General features: G+C 47.0%; 1 protein-coding gene across 1 annotated transcript in view; it reads right to left on the bottom strand.

Moving 5' to 3' along the window:
- Nucleotides 1-391: 391 nt before the first annotated feature.
- The window catches only part of LOC137537990 (receptor-type tyrosine-protein phosphatase eta-like), a 150307-nt gene continuing 134642 nt past the window's right edge, over nucleotides 392-16056 (bottom strand). The window contains exons 22-24 of the mRNA XM_068259909.1: nucleotides 3327-3487; nucleotides 3103-3238; nucleotides 392-1558 (exon numbers count right to left, since the gene is read on the bottom strand). Of these exons, the coding sequence (XP_068116010.1) occupies nucleotides 1373-1558; nucleotides 3103-3238; nucleotides 3327-3487 (483 nt within the window). The 3' untranslated portion in view covers nucleotides 392-1372. The remainder of the gene's footprint in view (nucleotides 1559-3102; nucleotides 3239-3326; nucleotides 3488-16056) is intronic.

Raw genomic sequence — 16056 nt, 5'->3', positions numbered from 1 at the left:
TTAGGCGGCTAGGAGAAATAGTAAGCAAACACTAAGGCCCCAATCAGACTGCAGAACGCAGACCGCAACGCATGCGGACCGCAACGCGTACGAACGCACGCCATCCGCGTTCGTATGCGTTGCGTGGCTGATCCCATCACTGAAAAGTGAATGGGACAGCCATGCGTTTTTACAAAAAATGCGTGCAGCATGCGTTTCCGGACCGCACAGGTCCGGAACGCATGCAGTGTGAACATCAGACATTGCACTCTATGCAATGTCTGATGTCGTGCGTGTCGGCCACCTGCACGCGTTTCCAAAACGCGGCTGGAAACGCGTGCAGTGTGAACGGGGCCTCACAGTTTCACTAAAATAGGAGAAATATATAGATACATGGACTCTGCGCACTACGCAAAGAGAAAATATTCGCTTTATTAAAATAAAATCAATTAAATGAATAAAATTCACAGTAAAAAATGCTCAAAGATGTCTCTGCCAAACATTAGAAAACACTCCCGTAGCTGTCTAGCAAAACACCTTGCGAGCAATCTCACACCTCATTCACACCACCATACACACTGCGAGATATCGCACAGATAATTGGACAGATCACAAAGATCGCTCCTGCAATGTTCCTGTAGATAGAGCCTCCTTCTGGCTCCTAAACCAAGATAAGATGTGCGCAAACACCAATATCCATGTGTAGATCGCATAAGACATCGAAATCCACTTGTATTTGGCAGCCTTAAATCGGGTTCATATCTTGCACAGTTTATATAGAGCAGCACAATGGCGGCATTCGATAGAAGGAGTGTATCTCCTGGTACTCACGGCTCCACTCGATTAGCGTGTCTTTCAGTCCAATTCGCCATGCTCCATCGATCAAACAATGTCCTAGTGGAGCTGTGGCATCTGTACGTGGGCTGGGGAGACGGGGAGATTCGATTCAGACCTACTCGACTGCTGCAGAGCGTTGGAGGCTTCCGCAGTCAGAAGTATAACAGTAGATTTGGTCTGTTGCTGTACTTGTGGTCCACAGAAAGACTCGGGAGTTGCACTGTGTGATGTCTTTATATTAAAGAGAACCCGAGGTGAGAGAGATATGGAGACTGTCATATTAATTTCCTAGCAAACAATGCCGGTTGCCTGGCTGTCCTGTTGATCTTTTGGCATAAATAGTGTCTGAGTCAAAACCAGGGAACAAGAATATGGCTGTTCCACTATAACCTGAGTCAGCCGAGTCAGAGCACCTGATCTGCTGCATGCTTGTTCAGGGTCTATCGATAAATGTATTAGAGAAAGGATCAGCAGGGCTGCCAGGCAACTGGTATTGAGTAAAAGAAAATAAACATCGCAGCCTCCATAGTCTTCTCGCTTCGGGTTCCCTTTAAGTTCATATATTTGTCTCGCAGTTAAGAGTTTGCTGATAGAGATTATCATCATCTTCCAGTTCAATCCGGTCAGGTATCTTTTCATATATAGAATCAACTATTGTTATGTTCCGGCTGTAAGGATCTCCTTCTCCTTTACGAGATCTTATAATATCCTCAGTGCACTGGTACAAAAGCAGATACTGGTCCTAGAACAGAAAGATGACAGCATGAGTTTTATTCCTGTTTATATTTTTTCTATAATGTGCATTTTTTTAGGTATGTAGCAAACAAACACTTGGCTTAGAAACTGACTTAACCACTGCAGGACCACATGTTTACACCCCCCCCCCCTAGTGGCCAGGCTATTTTTTACAATTCAGGCCACTGCCGCTTTAACAGCTCACTGCAGGGTCATACAACTTAGAACACAAATGCATCTGCCCCCCCCCCCCCCCCCCCCTCCTTTTCGTCCCACCAACAGAGCTTCCTGTTGGTATGCTCTGATCACTGCTGCCATCAGTATTTTTTGTATTAATTGTATTGTCTCTTTTAACCATTTCAGCCCGCGGGGATTTTTCACCTTATGCATCAGAGCCTGCGCGTGATCTCCTGCAAACTGCAGCCCCAGGACTTAATGCCTATCGGCGTTAGGCGGTCCTGGGGCTGCCGCCTCGGCCACGCGGTCTTAAGGTAGATAAACCGAATGGAGTCGAGTTTATTTTCCACACCTGCCCATATAGTGGTTACCATTAACTTGTGAGTATTACTCTTTCGCTAAACGCCTATTATTATTATTATTATTATTATTATCTTGACAAAAGTTTACTATAATTTTGTTTAACCCCTTCCCCATCGCTGGTATGCATATTTAAACCCCTTGAAATTCCACTTAACAGCTAAGTGCATAGATATGCAACCTCCTTTATTTACCGCATTCTCGATTGCTGTACACTGCCGTTCTTTACTGTTGCAATCCCACTGTTCTGTGATCAGTGAATGGGAACAGCTTGATCCCAAACCCAATCACAGTGCCTGTATGAATAAAAGCTGGCATCAGCGAGATGCCAGCATTTCATTCACAAAGTAAAAGTTAACAGATACACTAATACTTCCCTGTACTGTTTACAGTACTCCGGAATTAAGTGTAGCACCATCCCATGGCCAAAAGTAAAAATGCACCCACATACACTATTATATAGAAAATTAATACATTTTTATTGGTTCTTAACCCCTTTCACCCCTACTCCATAGTTACCAAAATAAAACTGTCATGAGGGTATATTACTGCTATTTTTGTAGAAATAGAAAAAAAATGCACCTTTATTTCCAAATACAATAATATCGCCATACATTGCACTAGGAACACAATTTAAATGTTGTAATAACTGGGACAAATGGACAAATAAAATGTTTTATCTATCATAGCACATTTAAGAAAAAAAACTATAACAGCTGAAAACTGAAAAATAATGATTTTCTCTTATTATTCCCTGTAAAATGCATGTAAAATAAAACAATTCTTAGCGAAAAGTGCCACCCAAAGAAAGCCTAATTTGTGGCAAATGAAACAGTAAATAGATCATTTTATGTGATAAGTAATATGTTTTTGGCAAATGAATTCTAATCTTTCAAAAATAAGAAGGTTTTAATATAAAATGAAAGAAAGGAAAAATTGCCACATTATCACTACTCGTTACATTACTAGTTCATACAGGCTATTCATATGAACGTGAAGGAGAATGAAGGGTACCTCTGTCTGCACCATTGTCGCACGATGGAGGTTCATGCGATGGACTGTTCCATAGATATCCACAGTATTTTCTTTTTCCAGACGGTTGATGATACACTCCAGAGCAATGAAAATTCCAGATCTGCCAGCTCCAGATCTTACAAAAAAAATAAAAAAATACTAATGTAAGCACATAAACAAGCGACTATCTATACCGAAACCCGTCATGTGATCATGGTAGATACCTGCAGTGCACCAGGGTGGGGTTATTAGGAGAATGGTCCTTTCTGTGCTGCTGAACCACATTCACAAACTCTGTGAAGGTGTTTCTATCATCGTAGTTCCAATGTTCATAGTATGAAGTGTACTGGAACTGCCTTACTTGCCGACTTTCATGGTTTTTCACCTAAGTTAGAAAAACAAATTGGACTTGATTTACACGGGGTTGAGACATCCAAAAATACAACATTGCCTACAAAAAATGTATTTGGTAATTAGAGGTTAGGGTCCCTTCCATAAAGGAAGACCGCATTGTGGTGGAAGGGTCCAGTACGGAACAATCTGCATGCAAACTGTTTTTGAAAGCTAACATCCTCCATTATGTTAATTTTGGTGAATCTGCTTTGAATACAAGTTGTGTACCCTGCCTATAATTAGGCTCTGCCCACCTTTGCTGCTAGTCATTCAGATGCAGCCTGCTTTGGGAGGTGCTGCCACCTCTCCCTATTGTCTAAATCATGTAAGTTTACTTTATAGCTAGCTGCACCCATTTGCTATTTCGATTTTGCGTTCCGTTTTTATTCTGAGTTTAGGGATTTAGTGCACAGTTTAGCATTTGTTTTGAATACAAGATGTGTATTTGCCTCTAGCAGGCTCTGTTGGTAGTCATTTCAGATGCGGCCTGGTTTAGGAGTGCTGACAATTCTTCCCTGTTGTCTATAAAAATTGTAATATACGTGTAAACTTTTTCTAAAATAGGCCCCTATATGTCCCCTCATTTTTATGTTATTTTTTACCTGGTCTATGTGCCTTTGCTGAGGTGTGCTGAACTGTGCGGTGCCAACAGTATTATTCATTAGAAATAGTAACACGCTAACTCAAAATGCAAATAACAGAAACTTCCCATTTCATATAAGATAAGGTCGCGATGACCAGAAAGTAATTGAACAGTAATCTGTAAAATAGGCAATTAGGCTTTGTTCTCACTTGGACTAAGAATTGACTTTTTTTTCTTTTTTTCTACTCATAGCAAAGGTGACAGTTAACAGCTCCTATTTTATAAATAGGAGTGGTTAACCTGCCTGGCGTTCTATTAAGATCGCCAGGGAGGCTGCGGGAGGGTTTTTTTTTAATAAAAAAAAAACTATTTCATGCAGCCAACTGAAAGTTGGCTGCATGAAAGCCCACTAGAGGGCGCTCCGGAGGCGATCTTCCGATCGCCTCCGGCGCCCAGAATAAACAAGGAAGGCCGCAATGAGCGGCCTTCCTTGTTTTGCTTCCCTCGTCGCCATAGCGATGAGCGGAGTGACGTCATGGACGTCAGCCGACGTCCTGACGTCAGCCGCCTCCGATCCAGCCCTTAGCGCTGGCCGGAACTTTTTGTTCCGGCTACGCTGGGCTCAGGCGGCTGGGGGGACCCTCTTTCGCCGCTGCTCGCGGCGGATCGCCGCAGAGCGGCGGCGATCAGGCAGCACACGCGGCTGGCAAAGTGCCGGCTGCGTGTGCTGCTTTTTACTTGAGCCAAATCGGCCCAGCAGGGCCTGAGCGGCAGGCTCCGGCAGTACTGGACGAGCTGAACTCGTCCAGACCGCCCAGCAGGTTAACACTCATTTGGGATCTGTTGCGGTAAGCGGGCCAAACTTCTGTGCAGTCTGCAATAAACCCAAAACAGTAAATGCGTTCCCCCATATAAACTATGGTGCTCAGGGCCAGGTCAGGGCGCAGTGTAGGAGGGGGCGCCCAACTCACTCGGCTATCATTCCCCTATTGTGTTTGAAGCACAGATAAAGAAAAGAGGATACATGGCAGTGACTGCAAGCCAGATAACTAGAGATTAAGGTTTTGGGGGGTTGGGGGCCCAGGGGCGCCTCTTAGTCTAATAACAATCAGTGTGTGACGGCTGGGGTGGAAGGGATGGAGGGGGGCACACTTTGGTGTCTCAGCCTTAAGTGCTGGAGGACCTTGTTCCGGCTCTGATGGTGCTAACGCAACTACAAGACCACAGTGGACAATCGTAGCAGACACTACACTGTCCACTCCTGCTGGGGGCACACGATCCGCCACAAATGGGAACTGAGCATAAATTACCCTCCCTTGCGGTATGATTATTTCGGGATTTTAGTGTGCAATTTGTTGTTGCTTGTAGACCCTAAAAATCATACCGCTAGATTAGATCTGCGGCAGCCCTGCACAATACTCACCTCCCATGGATCCAGCTCGGGGTTACCGCTCTGAGATGCAGATTTCCGGCCCGAAGCTGACTCAGGGTTACCGCTAAGGAGGTTAACACTCAGCTCGGTTAAAAAAAAGGGGGGTGGGCAGAAGTGATGTTACCTCTTAAATCTGACAGCGATCACTAAAAACAAAAGGATATTTAAGCTACATAAATAAGTACTTATTGGATGATTTATTTTACATTTTTTCATTTAATATGGAGTTCCATCCCATGTCAAGAAGGATGCAGAATCGAAAGGGATCCAATAAAACTGAACTGGAGTTTCTGCTATTAGATGGCAAAAGGCTCAAAAATTGTGCATGGGCCTTATAAAGGTGGCCATTAACAATACAATCCCCCGGACAATTGATTGTCTGATTCCATTGTTATGAACGGTTGTAAACAATCATTCAGAACCACTAACAGAGGGAAAGATGCCAACCCATCCGATCATATTAATGGAATCAATACGAATCGGACAATAGATTGTTCTGGGATTGTATTGTTAATGGCCATCTTTAGATCATTACAAGATTGCGGAAGATGAGAAAATGAGCAGTGTGTTGTAATCATTCGAGATCATCATTGAACTTCCTCTAGTTTTTGAATTAGCAATTTTTTTCCCTAAGAGTCAGGGATATACTTTTCACCATTGTGGAAGTAGATATTTAGGGTCTTCCGGCTTCCATTATAAATCACTCCCAGGACCTCCCTGCACCACTTTTCAGGGGCACATAGACATGGGGCCGGCGCAAGCATAGAGGCAAAGAAGGCAATCGCCCCAGGAACCCACAGCCTGTAGGGGCCAGCAGGGTGTCTCCCCCCATCTTAACTGCTGCTCTCCGGGCAGGAGCGTAACTTGAAGTCACTGGGCCCCTCTGCATGAATTTGGATCCCCCCCGGGTGCCCACTCAGGGTCATTTTGGGGAGGGGCAGGAGGGGTCACAGCATGAAGTGAGAGCTTGACCACACATCGGCGGGGAGGGGGGGACAGTCCTCCCACTCCCTCACCTCGGACTCTCCTCTCAGTGCTCTCGCTCTGGCATCTATCACTGGCAGCAGCAACACATACCTCCATCCACCACCCGAGGTTCCGATCTCTAAGTGCTTCACACTAATTCCTGTTTAAACAGGAAGTAGCATAAAGCACGTAGAGATCAGAGACCTCCGCGGTGGATGGAGGAATGTGTCCTGTCTGCCGCCACTGCTGCCACTGATAATTGCAGGGGGAGCGCTGAGAGGAGAGTCTGAGGTGGGGGGGGGGGAGGGGGGACTGTCCCCCCTCCCCGCCGATGTGTGGCCAAGCTCTCTCCTCATGCTGCAACCCCTCCTGCCCCCCTAAAACGGCCCGAAGCGGGCCCCAAGCCCTCCCGCAGGAGCTGCATCCCCTTGTTACGCCCCTGTCTCCAGGGCCTCTGCAGAGTCATTGGCAAAGTATCGTCTTATCTGTGCTGGTGGGCAGGTCAGACACTACACTGCTAAAGACTCTGCAGGGGCTGCAGAGAGCACAGGTAAGTTGGGAGGTGAGTTAAAGTGGCCACACACCATACAATTTTTTAAATATCTGTTCAATTTAAGAATTGTAATACATTTTTCTGACTGATTGTAACATTTCAAAAATCTGACCAATGTACCACACACATATGCTCAATTTTTGCCCAATTATGATAAAAATGATTGGAAACTCTGACAAAATTGCTAGGTTATGTATATTAATAAATTCACAATCTAACACACACCATACAATCTTTAGAAAGATTGAAGAAAAATATCTGGCATTCCGGATTGATAAACATCGAAGAAAACGGGAAATCCGATCTTATTTTTCAGTAGAACGAAAAAAAACGTTCTATTTTTTCGGGAAATACGATAGTTTTTATCGAATTGCTGTAAAATCGGATCATTTTATTGTATTGTGTGTGGCCACCTTAAGATGGAGGATCACCAGCCGGCTCAGGGAACCAGGAGGGAATTTTGGCTGCAACAAAAGGCCCCTAATGCCACTTTTTGGTTGGGGAGGGGGCTCGGGCTAATTTTGCCCTGGGTTCCCATTGTTACTAGAACCGGCCCTGCGTAGACATGGACATAAAACCAAACAAACTCGCTCCGCTGGGAAAGAGGAGTGATCTCTGGACCTTTTATAGAATACCTGTAATGATTGGTGTCAGCACACAGAGGATTTCTGATTATTGGTGATCTGCAGTATCACCAATAATGCAGATGCTATACCCGATTATGTGTGATCTGCAGAATCACCAATAATACCAGTATAGCTAAACACAGGACACCTAGTGTGGAAAAGTGTTTGGTGCAACAGTAAGAAAGGTTATCTCCCGAGGAGCGGGAAATACAGACTACTGCAGCCAGTGAACCCCTGAGGTGCAGGTGGCCACTGGCTGTACTCAGCTGACCTCCTGAAGCGTAGGAGAGACAGACTGTACTGCAGTCGAGGATTTCCAGATGGATTGAGAATCAGACTATACTGCAGCCAGGGATTCCCTGATGGATTGGGAATCAGACTGTACTGCAGCCAGTGGACTCCTAAGGGGTAGAGGCCCCTGGCTGCACTGCAGGGGGGACTTCCTGAGGAGCGGGAAGCCCTTGCAGCTAATTAACACCTGGAAGGTTAGTGTCACAAGTAGTACAGTCAGACTGATCACTTGAGGGATGAGTGACAGCTAGAAGGGTCAGGCAGGCCAGGTCGGCAACACACGAGCAGATAAGGTACAGAGACAGAAGGCTGATTCGGTAACCGGGTACAGGCAGGGTTGGCAACTGGGAGACAGATGGGCAGAAGTACCGAATCGGAAAGCAAGAGAGAGGTCTACAGAGCCAGAGGTCATAACAAATATCAATAAGCACAATCCTAGTCTGAGGTGTGAGGTCCTTGGTCTCGACACCCGGGAACTATTCTAGAGAATACACAGTATCCTATGCCAGGGTGTGAGGTCCTTGGTCTTGACACCCGGGAACTGATCTAAAGTATAACACAGTAACTTCAAGAACGGAATCTAGGCTAAGTGTGAATTCCCAGTTCCAACTGGTTCTAACACACTGTAGGATCTGACTGAGGTCTGAGTGCTCACACATAAGTATTCGCAACGGCAGACAACCAGCAACTGACAGGCAAGTCCTATATATACTACAGCGCTCCGCAGCGCCACCCCAGCCACTCAGCCAATCAGGAGTCCCGCTGGGATCAGCTGATCGTCCTGATCAGCTGATACCTCTCCTGCTGGCATAAAGGTCCTGTCCTCTGGCGCGCGCGTAGCTCTCCATCTGTGTGCAGTAGAAGGTCAAGGCAAACCAGACACATGTTGCTGCGTGGAAACTGCCGGCCTAAACGCGGAGACAGCCGCCCCGTCAGTAGACCGCGCGGCGGCATCTCCGCTATTCATTACAATATCCCATATTCATATGAACCTTGTGGATTGGTCTTTGGAATACCAGCCTGCGTGGGAAACAAGGGGTTAAAAGTACTTTGCATGTGGTTGGGGGGGGGGGGGGAGGGAGAAGCATGCTTGAAAAAAAAATGTGTAGTCAGTTTAAATTTAAAGAGACTCCGTAACAAAAATTGCATCCTGTTTTTTATCATCCTACAATTTCTAAGGCTATTCTAATGTGTTCTGGCTTACTGCAGCACTTTGTACTATCACCATCTCTGTAATAAATCAATGTATCTTTCCCTTGTCAGACTTGTCGGCCTGTGTCTGGAAGGCTGCCAAGTTCTTCAGTGTTGTGGTTCTGCTATGAACTCCGCCTTCCAGGCCGCTCTCTGCACACTGCCTGTGTATTATTTAGATTAGAACAGCTTCTCTCTTCTCTCTTATCTTTTACAAGCTGGATAAATCGTCCTCTGAGCTGGCTGGGCTTTCACATAGTGAGGAATTACAAACAAGGGCAAAGCTGTTTGCAGGAAGAAACGAGCAGCCTGAAACTTCAGTGCATGAGAACTGCAGGGGGAAAGAAACACACAAATGATCTCTTGAGATACAAAAGGAAGGCTGTATACAGCCTGCTTGTGTATGGATGTATTTTCTATGTGTGGACATGCTGTACATCAACCTACTTCCTGTTTTGGTGGCCATTTTGTTTGTTTATAAACACACTTTTTAAAACTGTTTTTAACCACTTTTAATGTGGCGAGGAGCGGCGAAATTGTGACAGAGGGTAATAGGAGATGTCCCCTAACGCACTGGTATGTTTACTTTTGTGCCATTTTAACAATACAGATTCTCTTTAAAGAGAAACTCCGACCAAGAATTGAACTTTATCCCAATCAGTAGTGGATACCCCCTTTTACATGAGAAATCTATTCCTTTTCTCAAACAGACCATCAGGGGGCACTGTATGACTGATATTGTGGTGAAATCCTCCCACAAGGAACTGTGAGGACCGTGGTACTCCTGGCAGTATCCTGTCTGTGAACCTTGTTGCATTGTGGGAAATAGCTGTTTACAGCTGTTTCCAACTGCCAAAAAAGCATGCAGCAGCTACATCACCTGCCAACAGTAAAAATGTCACCATGTGATAAATGTTAGAATGTAAATCAGGGATTTAAAAGATTTTACAATGGGCAGACACTGACTAAATCATTTATACATCATTATTGTAAAAATGAAGCACTTTTTTATTACATTATTTTCACTGGCGTTCCTCTTTAAAAGCTCTAGGCCACGTTGACAGCAACCCTTACAATCCCAGTGACAGCAGGTCGCAACGGATCGGGAAATATGTGTGCATGTAACCCGCACATTGCACCGCATACAGTGCAGTATACAGTCAATGAAAAGTGTATGCTTAGCGATAATGCAGTGCATGCAGTGCAACACCATACCGCAATCCATTATACAGCAACGCACCTGCACTGTGAACATCGCATAGGTGGTGCACTGCAGTGCAGTAGGCCACGATATATATATATATATATATATATATATATATATATATATATATATATATATATATATAATTTATTTTTTAAATTAACCTAGGCTGTGTGTGCTACATGTGACTGCAGTAGCACAGACAGACTCTAAGGCTCCGGGCCAACTATGGAGAGGCTCGGCGATCTTGCAAACAGCTTGTGATTTCTGAGACCGTTGTAAAAGCGATTCCTAAAGCGACCGTGATTTACCCCTTGCAACCATTGAATCCAAAAAGCCTGACTGCACCATCCGGAAATAGAAACCAATGGGAAACGGAAAGCACAGAACACACTGGCTACAAACACCTGACGTTCTACCCCACTTTCTATGCATTTTCTAGCGGCCATTTTGGATGGGGACACATGGGGCAAGCATGCCTGGAGTGGAGCAGCAGTGACAGACGTGCTGGAGCTGTTTGGCAGATTAGTCTGACGTGGAGGTGAGGCCCTAAACAGTGGAGGACCTGATTCTACAGGTGCACCTTCTGCTGACCTCCCAGACCCCAACAATTCTATAGTTTTATTTATAACTTTTACCAAACTGATCCGGATCGCAGCCTGAAGCCTACCTGATGCAACCGGACCGGATCCGGTCCGGTCATCCGGTCCGTTTGGCACAGAAATGCAAGTGTGAACGGGGCCTTACTGACAAAAATTGACCAATCTTTTTAGCAATTCTTGTTAGATTCTAATAAGAGCCAGGCAGGGCCAGATTTACCCTAAGGCACTGCAGGCACTTGTCTACAGGCGTCTGATGATGGAAAGGCAGCTCACTTCCCTCCCCTAGTGCCTCCCTCCTTCCTTCCCTATACAGAATCCTGAGCAGATTGTAAATGAGAGGCTATTCACCTAGCTCTCCGCATTCCACTGACAAGATCTCCCTTCAGTTGGGGGGCACTAGCTACTCAGTACTGAGGGTACCTCTGGCTACCTAATGCTAGAGATGGCCCAAACGGTTCGCCTGCAAACTTATTCGTGCAAACTTCGGTGGTTCGCGTTCGCGGTGAACCGCGAACTACATGCGAGGTCGACCCGTCCCCTATACTACATCATTAGCGTCAACTTTGACCCTTTACATCACAGTCAGCAGGCACAGGACAGCCAATCAGGCTACACTCCCTCCTGGACCCCCCTTATAAAACGCAGGCGGCGTGAGCCGTTTCACTCACTCGTGTGGCTGCAGTAATTAGAGAAGGGAGAGAACCTGCTGACATAGGGAAAGCTTAGTTAGGCTCTTGTGTTAGGCTTGTTAGGTTGCTACTTGCTGATACGTATTGCTAAAAAGCACTCCTCATCCTCAACAGCTCTTTGAGCTAATGTTGTTCTTGTGATCTATTTTTGTGTGTGTGTGTGTCCCACTGTTGCATATACAGCCCTGTCAGTCAGTCGCAGCTGCTGCTGGGACCTTGGCCCCTTGTTAATTCCTACTGTGCCACTGCCAGGCCCAGCACATTCAGTGACTACCTGTGTGTGACAGCTGCAAATTTGTAATACCAATCACTGCATACCTACCCACCTGTGTTCAGCGCACCTACCTACCTACGTGAGCGCACACAGTGTCACTGCATCTGTTGACGGTACCTGTGTGTATGAGACAGCTGCACATTTGTAATACCAATCACTGCATACCCACCTGTTCAGTGCACCTACCTACGTGAGCGCACGCAGTGTCACTGCACCTGTTGACGGTACCTGTGTGTGTGACAGCTGCACATTTCTAATGCTAATAACTGCATAACCACCTGTTCAGTGCACCTACCTACTAGTGTTGGGCGAACAGTGTTCGCCACTGTTCGGGTTCTGCAGAACATCACCCTGTTCGGGTGATGTTCGAGTTCGGCCGAACACCTGACGGTGCTCGGCCAAACCGTTCGGCCATATGGCCGAACTAAGAGCGCATGGCCGAACGTTCCCCGAACGTTCGGCTAGCGCTGTGATTGGCCGAACGGGTCACGTGGTTCGGACCCGAACGCGCTCTGATTGGCCGAACGGTCACGTGGTTCGGGTAAATAAATACCCGAACCACGTCATATCTCCGCCATTTGTCTGTGGGTTTAGCTTTGGGTAGGCAGGCAGGGTAGTTCGCGCTCCAGCCACGCTAGCCAGGGTCCCCCCTGTCATTGTGTCACTGCTGGGAACAGTAGTACACCGCTTGCTCAGCCACACTATATAGCATTCTGTTTACTGCCACTCTGTGTACCTCACTCAGCCACACTATATAGCATTCTGTTTACTGCCACTCTGTGTCTGCTGGGAATAGTAGTACACCGCTTGCTCAGCCACACTATATAGCATTCTGTTTACTGCCACTCTGTGTACCTCGCTCAGCCACACTATATAGCATTCTGTTTACTGCCACTCTGTGTCTGCTGGGAATAGTGGTACACCGCTCGCTCAGCCACACTATATAGCATTCTGTTCACTGTTCTGTGTCTGCTTGGAATAGTGGTACACCGCTCGCTCAGCCACACTATATAGCATTCTGTTTACTGTTCTGTGTCTGCTGGGAATAGTGGTACACCGCTCGCTCAGCCACACTATATAGCATTCTGTTTACTGTTCTGTGTCTGCTGGGAATAGTGGTACACCGCTCGCTCAGCCACACTATATAGCATTCTGTGCACTGTTCTGTGTCTGCTGGGAATAGTGGTACACCGCTCGCTCAGCCACACTATATAGCATTCTGTTCACTGTTCTGTGTCTGCTGGGAATAGTGGTACACCGCTCGCTCAGCCACACTATATAGCATTCTGTTTACTGTTCTGTGTCTGCTGGGAATAGTGGTACACCGCTCGCTCATCCACACTATATAGCATTCTGTTCACTGTTCTGTGTCTGCTGGGAATAGTGGTACACCGCCCGCTCAGCCACACTATATAGCATTCTGTTCACTGTTCTGTGTCTGCTGGGAATAGTGGTACACCGCTCGCTCAGCCACACTATATAGCATTCTGTTCACTGTTCTGTGTCTGCTGGGAACAGTAGTACACCGCTCGCTCAGCCAGAGTATATAGCATTGTGTTTACTGCCACTCTGTGTACACCGCTCAGCCAGACTATATACCATTGTTTACTGACACTCTGTGTACACCGCTCAGCCAGACTATATACCATTGTTTACTGACACTCTGTGTACACCGCTCAGCCAGACTATATACCATTGTTTACTGCCACTCTGATTCTGCTGGGAACAGTAGTACACCGCTCGCTCAGCCAGACTATATAGCATTGTGTTTACTGCCACTCTGTGTACACCGCTCAGCCAGACTATATACCATTGTTTACTGACACTCTGTGTACACCGCTCAGCCAGACTATATACCATTGTTTACTGAAACTCTGTGTACACCGCTCAGCCAGACTATATACCATTGTTTACTGCCACTCTGATTCTGCTGGGAACAGTAGTACACCGCTCGCTCAGCCAGACTATATACCATTGTTTACTGACACTATATAGCAGACTATATAGCATTGTGTGTACACCGCTCAGCCAGACTATATACCATTGTTTACTGACACTCTGTGTACACCGCTCAGCCAGACTATATACCATTGTTTACTGCCACTCTGATTCTGCTGGGAACAGTAGTACACCGCTCGCTCAGCCAGACTATATACCATTGTTTACTGACACTCTGTGTACACCGCTCAGCCAGACTATATACCATTGTTTACTGCCACTCTGATTCTGCTGGGAACAGTAGTACACCGCTCGCTCAGCCAGACTATATAGCATTGTGTTTACTGCCACTCTGTGTACACCGCTCAGCCACACTATATAGCATTGCGTACTCTGCCAGTCAGTGTGTATATTGCTGGGATCAGTAATACTCCACTCACCGTCAACCACTATATGAGCTCAACATGAGTTCCCCAGAGACCTCCGCTGTGAGCAGCACTCCCAACAACAGCAACAGCCAACGCCCCACGCAAGCTATAACATCCACCCCAGCAGCCAGTGGTCAGCAGCAGCCCTCCCCGGAGGAGAACGTTGTGTCCATCAGTCCGTCGCCAGAGCGATTAATGAGGGCTGCCATTGAGGAGATGATGGGGCCTGATGTGGAGGAGGAGGTCTGGCTCAGGCCAGCATCCCAAGTTAATGTTGAGGACGATGAGGGGTCTGTGTCTGGGGATGTTGGGGTGGCAGAGGTGGTGGGTGGGTCAGACTCAGGAGAAGAGTTGTATGATGAGGATGATGATCGGGACCATCTGTATGTGCCTCAGAGTCCGACCCCGGAAAACATGTTGTATCGTGTGTTTAGGTACTAAAATCTGCGTTCCCTCCCAGTAGTGTTGGGCGAACAGTGTTTGCCACTGTTCGGGTTCTGCAGAACATCACCCTGTTCGGGGTGACTATATAGCAGACTATATAGCATTGTGTTTAATGCCACTCTGTGTACACGGCTCAGCCACACTATATAGCATTGTGTTTACTTCCACTCTGTGTCTGCTGGGAACAGTAGTACACCGCTCACCCGCCACTGTATAGCATTGTGCTCTGTGTCACTGCTGACAATAGTGGTACACCGCTCACCCACCACTGTATAGCATTTCTGTACTGCCACTGTACTGCTGCCAGTCAGCGTGTACTTTAAGGATAAGTGAAATGAGGAAGAAATCCGGTGAAAGAGGGAGGGGCAAGGGAAGAGGTGTTTCCCCTGACGGTTCACGTACAGGCCACAGGGGAGCACCCAAGAAAACCCACTCAATACTGCCCATGTTGTCCAGGACAACAACCCTCACAGATCCAAAAGAACAGGACCAGATAATTACTTGGATGACCTCTCAAGCGTCCAGCAGTGGGTTAAGCAGCACCAGCACATCACGCACGAGGTCCGAGTCCTCAGCCAGTTAAAGTCTGGGCTTTCTTTGAAGACTGCACTGAGGATGTTACCATGGCGATTTGCAAGGTGTGCAAGACCCGCCTGAGCAGGGGGAAAAGTATTAACAACCTCTCCACCACCAGCATGAGCCGCCACATTCTATCCAAACATCCCACTCTGTGGGCAAACGCGGCAGGACAGGGTACCACCAGCAACACTGCCTCCCTTGGGTTCACCAGACTCACCACCAGACCCGCCTCAGCAGCAGCAGTAGCCCAGCCATTGCGTGGTTCACAACATTCACAAACATCAGACGATGCTGACACTGTCACTTTCCGGACTAGTGCTCTTGAGGTCTCCCAGTGTTCATCAAACACAACAACCAACAGCCCTTCGGTGTGCAGCGCTACGGTTGAGTTGTCTGTCTCTGAGATGTTTGAGCACAAGAGGAAATTGCCAGCAAATGACCCCCGGGCCGTGGCAGTAACAGCCAGCCAGCATAGCCAAGCTTCTGGCCTGCGAAATGCTGCCATATCGAGTGGTGGAGACAAACAGCTTCAAGGGCATGATGTCAGTGGCCATCCCACGTTACGTTGTTCCCAGCCGCTACCACTTTGCGCGCTCTGCAGTGCCTGAGTTGCATGAGCACGTGGTCAGCTAAATAACCCGAAGCTTGAAGAATGCCGTTGCCTGCAAGGTTCACCTCACCACTGACACCTGGACGAGTGCGTTCGGCCAGGGTCGATACATCTCCCTTACCGCGCACTGGGTGAACCTTGTGGAGCCTGG

This window comes from Hyperolius riggenbachi, chromosome 11 (genome assembly GCF_040937935.1).
Source record: "Hyperolius riggenbachi isolate aHypRig1 chromosome 11, aHypRig1.pri, whole genome shotgun sequence".
Lineage (NCBI taxonomy): Eukaryota > Metazoa > Chordata > Amphibia > Anura > Hyperoliidae > Hyperolius > Hyperolius riggenbachi.
The sequence above is the reverse complement of the archived record's forward strand: the minus strand, read 5'-3'. Positions and strand labels throughout refer to the sequence as shown.